The 11,723-nt window shown below is 34.9% G+C and overlaps 1 protein-coding gene across 4 annotated transcripts in view; it reads left to right on the top strand.

The window, feature by feature from the left end:
- LOC108734949 (retinol dehydrogenase 13) overlaps positions 1-9,623 on the top strand; it is a 27,915-nt gene extending 18,292 nt beyond the window's left edge. For 2 of the 4 annotated variants that reach the window (XM_025981312.1, XM_025981315.1), the window contains exon 4: positions 6,332-8,605. In XM_025981312.1, the coding sequence (XP_025837097.1) occupies positions 6,332-6,672 (341 nt within the window). In that variant the 3' untranslated portion in view covers positions 6,673-8,605. Of the gene's footprint in view, positions 1-3,586; positions 4,248-6,331; positions 8,606-9,226 lie in introns of those variants that run through there. The other 2 variants (XM_025981313.1, XM_025981314.1) reach the window with 2 other exon arrangements.
- Positions 9,624-11,723: the final 2,100 nt, after the last annotated feature.

Below are 11,723 nucleotides of genomic sequence, written 5' to 3'. Positions count from 1 at the left end.
TAACATTTGAAATACTTAAATACTTCAAATGTTAACAACTTTGACGTCAGCTTGCGTGTCCTTAAGTATATTATTTGAAATGATCAGCGAAATTAATTCATAAATGGTGAATTGAATGCAAAAGGATCATATGAATAGTGTATTTCAAACGCTGGAAATAAAACTAAATAAAACATAAATAGAATTATTCTAATTAATTAATAATTAAGGGTTGAAAATATTATTTAAACCGTTCGATGAATTTTAAAAATACGCAAGCGACTTTGTGAAATCGTCTTCTGTGCATTTCAGTTGAACATTCTCAAAAGCAAAAGATAGAAAAACTGCTATTAACAAATATATAAGCTAATGCAGAATGGCAAAACTACTATCCAGTGAATCTCTAGTTTAATTAGTATTTCGAAGCCTTTAAAATTTTAAAATCCTCCCAAAATGCTTATCAATAATAATAACAATAACATGTTAATAATTATTTTCCTAACGTTTGCTTCTAAAAATTTCCAATTTAAATGCTGAGAATTAGTGCTTGAAAAGTGACGTAATTTTAATTTTTATGAAGCTTTCAATATCTCTTTCACCTTCCTTAAACTGCTAATATACACATTATTTGTTAATATAAGAACAAAGGCTTTCACGGCCGGAATCCATAGTAGAATAAAAATTCGGGCTATAGGACCGTAGTCTAAGTAAACTCCAGACGAAACGCCCTATAGCATGAATCTTTATTCTACTATTATTTGTTAATGTCAATAACAATTTTTCTATTTTCATGCACAGAAAAGGGCTGCACGAAATCACACCTACGTATGAAATTTGATTAAAATCTAAAACTATACAAAAATTGTCCTATAAAAAGGAATGTTACAAATTATCCTTTTTGTTTATAATTTTGCCTGCCCGGTTGACCCCGACTCAATCAGTATGAAAAAAGAGTTTCTTTAGCAAATAAAAATACTACTTCATTGAACTGTACATTCATATAACATGCACAAAAAAATGATAAATGAAAAAAGGAAATATTCTTCTGTTCGAAGCGCGATGTGACGCGACGCGACGCGATAGCTATAAGCACAATAGTTGTCAAGCGCAGCAGGCAAAGCGATAGAAGCAGTCGGCGGTAGGTACCGTCATTGTCGCTGGAAGGGTACGAAGAAGGTGTTGACACAGTCCTTAACGAGTCATTACGTGACGAGAGGCGGCAATTATACGAAAATTCAGGCGCGAAACTCATTAATTTTCCCGACCGCGAAAGAAATCTTAACAATAAAGAAGATGACAAATTTTCTTCGCGCGCCAACAACGCGAAACAGTCCTGCGGGATACAATTACTTTAACCGTCTGAAAAATATCGTAGCTTCTCTCGAACATAAATTAGAGAAAGAGGGAGAGTCGGGGGGTTAATGGTTGCGACGACGGACGCCGATGCTTTACTAGCCGACCCGAAACCGCCCTCCGTTCCTTCTCCTTTTCAATTAGAAATGGGCCAAACCGAGTCGAGTTTCCTTTTGATTTACGCGGCACCTTTTTAATGACACCCCGCTAAATTTTTGGCCATTCACCGAAAGAGGAACCGGCACTTTTTGAACAATGTCACCGAACCATCACTGTCGTTGTTTCCTCAAAAACGTTTTTACTTCTGCAAAATAAAAAAAGAACGTACTTATTTCTCTGAAAAAATTTTTCATCTCTGAATGTATTTACGACTTGTGTAAGCGAATATCGCAGTAATTAGAAACTCACAATGAATAAGGTTAAAGTTTCTTATATGTTTTATTCTCTTAAGGGAAATCTTATGGTTAAATTCACTTAAGTAATAACATTCTTGGTTTGGTCGCATCGAGGAAGATTTATTATTACATTAACTTGCTTTATGCACATGTTTTTAGTATTGCAAAAAGATGCTTCGTAAATTTTCTTGGACAAAAATACTTAAGTTAGTAGGCAATACTATATATAAAAGAAATTATGAGTGGTCTCAGCACAGGGTAAAGTAGTATCTATTACGTAGTTAGTATGAGCAATTTCTTATGCTGAAGTGTACGATGTGTTGCATACCTATTTACAAACAAATCCTTTAAATTTAATTTTTCAAACAATTTCAACCACAAAGAAAGTGATTAAACAAATTGTTCACAAAAAGTGAATTTCGACCACTCGAAGCAATGGTTCTAACAGTTTCGAGCTCATAGTGACTGATAGGGGGGAAGAACTGATTATAATAATATAATAAGGATGTAGATCACATATTACATGTAGGTTGCTTCACAAATGTAGACTAAAAAGTAATTGTTGCTATCGCACATAATACTTTGCACATCGGCTTTGTAGTATCTTATTAGTTATTACACTACGGTTGTTTATTGTTATTGTTGGAAGTGATTGTCGTTGAAAGTAATTGTGATATGTACAATTGTGTAGGTAGGTACTCGTCAGGTAAGTAGCACGCTACAATATTCTACAGAATGGTATCTATTCTTCATTAACAGCATGCTAAATCACAGTAATCCACTAATATTGTATTCCAGTTTTGTTATTATATTATATAAAGAACATCGCTAAAGTAATTCGTAATATAGTACATACAATGCTTTCGCTTTCGTAATTTGCATTCGTTTAATTCGGAATCTACTGTTCTTCGCAAAATCTGTTTCTGTTTTGGTTTACGCGGGCTACAGCTACTTGGGCCTCTCATTACCAGCACTGCATTTTAGGTGGTGCAGGTCATTTTTGTGTCTTATTCCACAATGATAATTTTTCAAAATTGCCCTAATTCTGGATAATTACCTGCATTTATGACAGATTGGAGTTTATCCAATGCCCCTGCCCGCCAGAGGCGGGCTGATATGTTAAAGTATTTTATTCGCAAAAACCATTAGTTTAATACATATCCTAGTACAACACCGGAATTTCATACAATTCCTAGAATTGGGACTCCAGATCAAAATCGCTCCAAAAATTTTTTCATTTATTTCTGAGAGTTAAGTGATTAAATTTGAGGCGGGGGAAACACATTTTTTTTTTATTACAGCATACATCATAAGTTATATGGTGTATGTATAGCTATTTGTTCTTTTAATATTAATAAAAGAATTTTATGCAGTCACAATCGTGAGATAAGCAGATTAAAAGCTTGTATTACTTGTAACACGCCCCCCCTTCCGCCCCTGATCACCCCACCCATCTCTTCCCGTACCTACAGTTTAGAACTGATTTGAATTTTGAAAAATCATCATTCAAATTTTAAAGTCATAAAAAACTGTCTTCCCACCTTCTAATATCTAATTCTATTATGTAGATTGACCGGAAATCGATAAAACAATTTTGGGAGCGACTTTAGTCTGGAGCCGGTTCCGGGTTCGATTCCCGGCGGAGGTGTTACAGCAGCAACAATTTTTTCTTATTAATTTAAGGTCACTTATAATATACAAAAATTGAATGCATTTTCACATTAACGTCATGCTTTTATTAAATTACTAAACTAAACCATACATCGTTGGAGTTGAATTTTGTGAATGAGCCATTCGAACCGATTGTTTTAGTTTATTTTCATTTTGTGTGTAATGCTTATTAATATAAAACATTTTAGAGAAGAATCTACATGGCGTTACTGCATACAGTTTGCACCCGGGAGTCATCAGAACCGATCTTGGTAGGCACTTGGATCAGACTGTTTGCTTTGGTTCAAGTTTCTTATTCAGCAAAAGTATATTTTTGAAAAGCCCCCTTCAGGGTGCCCAAACATCGATATATTGTTCAGTTGATGAGTCGTTAGATAAAGAAACGGGGCTGTACTATTCGGATTGCAAGAAGACTTCACCTTCTAGCAGAGCTAGAAATATAGACGATGCCAAGAAATTGTGGGAAGAAAGCTCGAAACTAGTGGGACTTGAACACATGGATCAATTCAATTTGTGAAATACCCAAGTACAAGTGTTTTTATACACATGTATAAATTAAGATAAAGGTTAACATGTTAGTGTGTTGTTAGATTAAATAAAGGTTTTAATGTTTGGTACTTGTATTTGGTGTATTTTTCTTTGTAGGTTTTTGGTTGTTTTTGTAGGCTTGGGTTAAAAAAGTGAATATCTATTTAAAAACTATTTCTCAAACTTTAATGGTTACGTAAAATATTGTTTTCAGTTTGGGTTCAACATAAATGTTAATAATGTTTACCAATTAGTTGATAATTTATTAAAAGTTATACCGACTGTAAATAGAAAGTAGTGTAAATAAAATTAACAAATCTATATTTCATTTTTCCTTTTACAATCATGTATCAGTGCATGCCAGTATACCACACATGACTTCCGCAATTTCATCTGTAAATTTTTTACATTTCCATTATGTTGTATGACTTATAGATTCATCAAACTTTTAGATGTTTTTGTAATAGATTCATTAATGCCTTTTATATACACATTTTTATAATTTTTTAGAATTACAACTAACTGCCTATACAGTGTTCTTCTAGCGGTTCCATTTTAAAATACTCATCTGAATATCTCGTCCGGGAAAACACTAATCTAAAAATAATCTCTGCAAAACTTGTTGGCTTTGGAGGGAAATAATGGATAGTGACCTACAATTCGACCATCACTTTAACTTTAAGGTCAGATCTAGATCAAATCAATTTTTTTTAAACAGAATCCCCAATTTTTGGCTCCTACTGGAAGTTGTTTCTTCGAATGTTATTCAGAAGTTATTACAACAACAGAGCACTGATTGTAATGTAGGATATTAAGGAAGTAATAAATTTTAATGGAAAATAGATTTATGTAAAATTGTCGGCAGGTGCAAGGTAACCTTGACCCTTAATATCGAATTATTTTCCATTACAATTTTCCGATTATTCAATGTCATTTAGTGCATTGAAGTTGAATTACTCTCTGAAGATATTCAAAACAAAACAGCTACAAATGGCTACGTTTCAAATGGTCTTGAACATTAAGATTAAAGACAAATTATAAGTCCTCTTCCGAACTCAACAATTTTGTACAAGTTAAGTGTTGTTCGGAAAGTCATTTCGTTTTTTTTTTGTGGAAATGAAAGACAGTTTTCGTATAATAAACAAATACTTTATTAAATTATATATTGACCGTTCTGGTGTAACACCTTTTACCATCTTTCTGGTAGTAGCATAATTCCACGCTCATAAAATTTTTGGTCTTTGCTGGCAAAAAAACTGATCCAGGAGGTTTTTGACCTCCTCATTTGAGGTGGAGGTTTTACCGTCTAAAAAATTTTGGAGTGACCGGAACAAATAATAATCCGATGGTGCCAGGTCTGGAGAATATAGTAGGTGTAGCATTGTATCCCATTCAAGCTGTAAAAGCTTTTGGCGAGTGACCAAACTTGTGTGAGGTCTAGTGTTGTGTTGGTAAAACACTACACCTTTCCTGTTGATTAGTTCTGACCTTTTCTGTTGAAGTGCATCATTCAGTTTGTCCAGCTGATGACAGTAGACTTCCGAATTAATCGTTGTGTTATCCGGTAAAAGCTCAAAAAAAAAACGATTCCCTTAAAATCCAGCATCACCTTTTTTTGGTGAATATCGGCTTTGGAAATGGTTTGAGCCGGTTCATCTTTTTTGCTCCATGACCTCTTGCGTTTGACGTTGTTGTATACAACCCATTTTTCGTCCCCAGTGATGATGCGCTTCAAAAACGGATCAAGGCCTTTCAAGTGGTCATAAACTGTTTAATTTGATAAATTTAACCTCAATCCGATCTCACGTGTTGTTATTCGCCGGTTCACATCAACTAATGCCTTTATCGCGTCTTTATCAGCTTCAACCGGCCTTCCCGAACGTGGTGCATCTTCGACATCAAAATTGCCGGATCGAAATTTAGCGAACCAGTTCTGGCACTGGCGTACTGTCAACACACCTTCTCCATACACATCAGTCAATTTCTTTCTGGCTTGAACAGCATTTTTACCCTTTCTGTAGTAAAACAGTAAGATATGTCGAAAATGCTGCTTATCGCTCTCCATATTTAAAAGGGCACCAACCAAAAACTACTGCATAGAATTAATTGGAATTTTTCACACACAAGCCTTGCTATATGAGCTCTCAAAGCATATAAAAATTATACGGCTTAAATGTGAAGTTGGGTGCAAAGGAATACAATTAAATCCTCTGTCGGGAAAAAACGAAATGACTTTCCGAACAACCCAATACTTCTTGAATTGACGACTGTCCTGAAGGAGATATTCAAGTGGGTACTCATTAATTTAAAATGCGACATTACTCCAAATATTTCTACTCCTTGCTTTGATTTTTGTTGCAGTAATTTGAAGTTACAATTTTTGATGTTAACGTGTTCCTTTGTAGAAGCTGGTATACAGGATGTGACGGTGTACAGCCTTCATCCAGGTGTTATAGACACCGAATTGGGACGACACTTGGATTCCACCTACGTTAGAGGAATAAACTTCGTGTGGAAGTACCTTTTGAGCTGGTTCATGAAGACACCCTTGCAAGGTGCCCAAACGAGTATCTATTGCGCCGTGGATGAGAAAGCCGAGAAACAGACAGGGTTGTATTATTCAGACTGTGAAGCAATCGAACCCACAAATGCCGCAAAGAATATGGAAGACGCGAAAAAATTGTGGGAACAAAGTTGGAAACTTGTAAATCTTCCCGAAGATTACAATCCATTCAAGGCAAATTAATATTATCGCGTATAACCTTTAATAAAACGTATTAAGAAAAAGAAGACAACTGTACCCTGATTTTTAAAATTTTCATTTGATAATAAATCATACCCGAATATGTGTGCCTTGATGTTTAGGTGATACTCCGAAAATGATTTGGAGAAAATATGCCTCATGCTCTTTTTTTACGGAATTGTAAAATAAAATATATTTACCATTTCTTTATCTGTTGAATAATTACCGAATCATTAACAATAAAATGATAAGTATCTTGTCCGAAAACATATTCGTTATTGAGAAGTAGGTCAATTATGCTATATGAGCTGCAATCGCTGAAGTTCGAGCCGCAAAATAAAGCAACTTCAAAATTACGTCTGTTTAAGATCCTGCTGAAATCGCTATGACTTATACATTCAAGCTACAAACCTAGAGGCTCGGGCTACAACCATTGTAGCTAAAGCAATCCGAGATGCAATCCTTGAAGCCCCTAGCTGAAACTGCTCATGGTAAGCAACTTAAATTGTGCCCTCTGAAGAAGCTTAAACCAAAACGGCTATGACTTAACCATCTCAAGCTGCTTAAGCATCTTAAGTTGCAACTGCTATACTTCTAGCAACCCGAGCTACAATTCTTGAAGCGCGAGCTGAAACGACTCATGTTAAGCAACAGAAATTGCATCTTTTGAAGAAGCTTAAGCCGAAACCACTGTGACTTCAGCATCTCAAGCTGCAATTGCAGAAGCTCTAACCACAACTGCTGTAGCTTAATCAGCAATCGCAGAAGCTCAAGCTGAAACTGTCGCAGATTAAACTTGAATTACGTCCTTAAGGTGCAACCGCTATACTTCAAACAACCAGAGCTGCAATCGTTGAAGCTGAAACGGCCGCTTCTCGCAAAAGCTCGTACTTAAATAGCTACAGCCCAAGCTAACTGAGCCGGAACTACTGCAGCTTTGACCTCTTGAGGTGTAACCGTTGAAGATCAAGCTGAAACTTGAGCTACAATCGCTGAAACTCGAGCTGAAATTGCTGCAGCTTTAACATCTTGAGGTTCACCCGGTGAAGTTCAGACTGAAACTTGAGCTACAGTCGCTGAAACTCGAGTTGAAACTGCTGCAGCTTTGACATCTTGAGGTCCAACCGTTGAAGTTCAAACCGAAAGTTGAGATACAGTAGCTGAAACTCGAACTGAAACTACTGTAGCTTTAACATGTTGAGGTGCAACCGTTCAAGTTTCAAGCCGAAACTTGAGCTACAGTCGCTGAAACTCGAGCTGAAACTGCTGCAGCCTTGACATCTTGACGTGCAACTGTTGAAGTTCAAGTTGAAACTTGAGCTACATTCGCTAAAACTCTAGTTGAAACTGCTGCAGCTTTGACATTTTGAGGTGCAACTGTTGAAGTTTAAGCTGAAACTTCACTTTGATTCTTAAAGAACTCTGAATTATTCTAAAATAAAGCATCCTAATGAGAAGTAAAGTTGCTTCGCAAAAAATAATTTACCTACAACTTGTTTGAATCATTGTGCATATTTTGTAGTTGAAAAATTCAAAAATGGAACACTAAAATAATGATAACGCTCTGCAAAAACCTAATATCTAATAAACTATAATGTTGTAACCCACTATTCTAGTTATGATAAGACCTTCTATTGTATACAAACATGCACAAATATCCATTAGTGATAATTAATATCGTGAACTAGATTCTTTCCATATTTTTTAATCCATCTAATTGTTATATATTCAGTATCTTAAAAATAAGTTTGGCATTTATTTTAAATTGATATAAATTATTACTCATATTAGTCATGAGGTTACTTATTTATTTATAAGTATGATATAGTTTGTAGGATAATAACTATATTTTAATGTTAATACATATTTTTATATGTCTGTAGTATAACCGTGTTGACATAATAATTGTTTTTAATAAAGTCTTTCGTCTATTGTTTATTGCTGGTAAGCCTTCCCGAAAAAATATATATATTTTTCAGTTGTATTTTTTGTGTATACAATAGGACCCGTGTTGTGTTGGNTTAAATATGTACTTAAGTAATCAATCCAAAAATCCAATTACTTTTAAAGTTTCAAATACTTATCCAAATATACATATGATTACTCAACATTTCTAAATATCGAAATATCTGTATACTTAAACGCCATCTTATCTATGAACGCCATTTTAAGCATAAAAACTTGGTACCTTATGAAGTGTTTGTATGTAGTTCCTGTAAGTTCCAATTTTTTTATCAAATGTAATATTTTTAAAGTTGTAATTCCCTCAAAATTAGGTAAGTGTTCAAATCATTATAAATATGAAGATTTCGGATATTGAAATATTTCAATATGTAAATATTCAATCAAATAATATTTAGATATTCAAATGAAATTTAAACGAATAATAGGATAATTAAATATGATAAATTGCAACCTCCTCTAAAACCTATCATGGTTTTAAATAACCAATGAAACCGCTCCAATTTGAGTATTTCTATTTTTAAAGCACTGATTAGGTTATGGGCCACACTGTATATAGACATGTGTCCTTGTATATTTTTTTATTTGATTGTAGAACGTCATATTTCCGGTGTCAGTGTGTACAGTCTTCATCCAGGTGTTATAAAAACGGAACTGGGTCGTCACATGAATGAAACTTATTTTCTTGGTGTGAGGCAATTTTTACGTTTGTTTTCCATATTTATGAAGAGCCCGGAACAAGGAGCTCAAACGTCAATTTATTGTTCTGTTGATGAAAGAATAAAGGGTCAAACTGGATTGTACTACAAAGATTGTGATGTTGCCGAACCGGCACCTCATGCAAAAGACGAAAGCAAGGCCAAAACGTTGTGGGAAATGAGCCTGAAGCTTGTTGGATTGGAAAATTATAATCCTTTTCAATCTACGTAATAACTAACAATATGCTCAAATGTGTTTGTTATTATATTAAAAAATAAAAACATAAAATGGACCGCTTAGTGATTTTATTTTGGATTTAATGTAATAAATCCTAATCATTTCAAACACTCCAACAACATTGTAATTCCGGGCCNTTAACCCAAAATTGGGTAGCCAATATTGGGCTAAGAATTCGTGAACAATATTAAATCAATATTCGGTAGCTAATATTATACCAAGACTTGACGAACAGAATTAATCCAAGATTGGACAACTGTGTCGCTTTCCGTTTTGGCCAATACTTCGTTGCTCAGTATTGGATACAGCTTGGCGAAACGTTTATATGTATACCTAGCCTTAACACTCGATGAATGACCAAACATTGGTCAGGTATTGACAAAGTCACACTTGACTGCCCAGTATCCGACCAATCTTGACGAAACGTTACATAGCGTTAATATTTGAAGGTTGACCGAACTTTGGACCATTACTGACACGCTAATTCTTGGCTGTCCCAGTACTGGTCCAAACTTGTCATAACGTTAATGTACCTAACCGTGATATTTGAAGATTGCCTAAACTTTGGATCATTATTGGCATACCAATTCTTAGCTGGCCCAGTATTGGACCAAACTTGACGAAACGTCAATATACCTAGCCTTCACACTGAAAAGCTTGACGGAACTTTGACCCAGTATTGACAAACCCATACTCAACTGTCCAGTATTGGACTAAACTTGACGAAACCTTTAATACACCTTGCCGTGGAATTTGAATTGCCCAAACTTGGACCATTATTGGCATACCATTTCTTAGCTGTCCCAGTATTAAACCAAACTTGACAAAACATTAATATACCTAGCCCTGCTACTCAATGATTAAGGGAATTTTGACCCACTATTGACAAACCTATACTTGACTGTCCAGTATTGGACCAAACTTGACAAAACCTGAAGGTACCTAGCCGTGGTATTTGAAGATTGCCCAAACATTGAGTCATTATTGGCATACCAATTCTTGGCTACCCCAGTATTGAAGCAAACTTGACGAAACGTTAATATACGTAGCCCTGACACTCAAAGCTTGGCGGAACTTTGAGCCAGTATGGACAAACTCATACTTCACTGTCCAGTATTGGCCCAAACTTAACGAAACTTAATTGTACCTAGCTTACACAAACTTTGAACCAGTATTGATAAGCCTATTCTTGGCTTCTCACTACTGGTCCTAGATTTGGACCTGTTGTCAAGCCCGGCATTTTCTACACGAGAGAGAAAAAAGAAGACTTGTAATAAAAGTAAACATTGATGTACTTACGTAATGCTTGATAGGTAAAGCGGCATGTGGAAGATGTTGTAGAATCTTCTGTACGTTGGTCATCAGACGAATAAGCTCCAAAATTGTCGTTAAGGATACTTCCAAATGACGATCTACAATTAAACAAATTAATTACGTAGTTATTTTTACAATTTGATTCGATTCAAACAACAAAATGTGATCAACTACCTATCATTTGAATAAACCGAACTACAGCTAACTGTAGAAGCATTTTCTTCAGTGTAATCGTCTGAATTTCTTGATTTTCTTGTAGTCATGAGTGGATATGGTAAAAATTCACGTGTTTCGTCGACGTTCACGGTGTCTCTTAATAATTCAGAATAAATGCTGCAATGAAATAGGTACTAATTTGGGACAAAATAAAAGTAAAGATATTCTGTAAAGATGGACCTAAATATGCCATCAAATTTTAAGATAAATTCAATAACGTTATCAGAATATGTCCATCTTCTTCTTCTGCATGTTTAAAGTTATTTGCTAATTGTACGATTTAATTTTCGCACTTGCTTGCAAATTGATAACTCTATTATTTCCAAAAGAAGGAAATAAAGTCTTTTCCTTATCAATATAAGAAGATACGACGTTTCGCCCAAGATTTTTGAACTTCTTCAGGAAAAAAATTAAAAAATTAAAAACGTAATTTTCGGACTTCAAAATTACGGGCCCTAGGCACGTGCCTTGGTTGCCTAGACCTTAGTCCGCCCCTGCTCCAACCTCAACAACAATATCTCAAAGAATCCACAAAATCTTACGTGCAAAAGCTAATAAAAATTATTAAGTAAACAGTAGGCAAGACAGGAAAAGTTGCTGATTCTTCCATTAATGAGAAAGTTGAA

The sequence above is a fragment of the Agrilus planipennis genome, unplaced genomic scaffold (assembly GCF_000699045.2).
Source record: "Agrilus planipennis isolate EAB-ADULT unplaced genomic scaffold, Apla_2.0 scaffold5, whole genome shotgun sequence".
NCBI lineage: Eukaryota > Metazoa > Arthropoda > Insecta > Coleoptera > Buprestidae > Agrilus > Agrilus planipennis.
The sequence above is the reverse complement of the archived record's forward strand: the minus strand, read 5'-3'. Positions and strand labels throughout refer to the sequence as shown.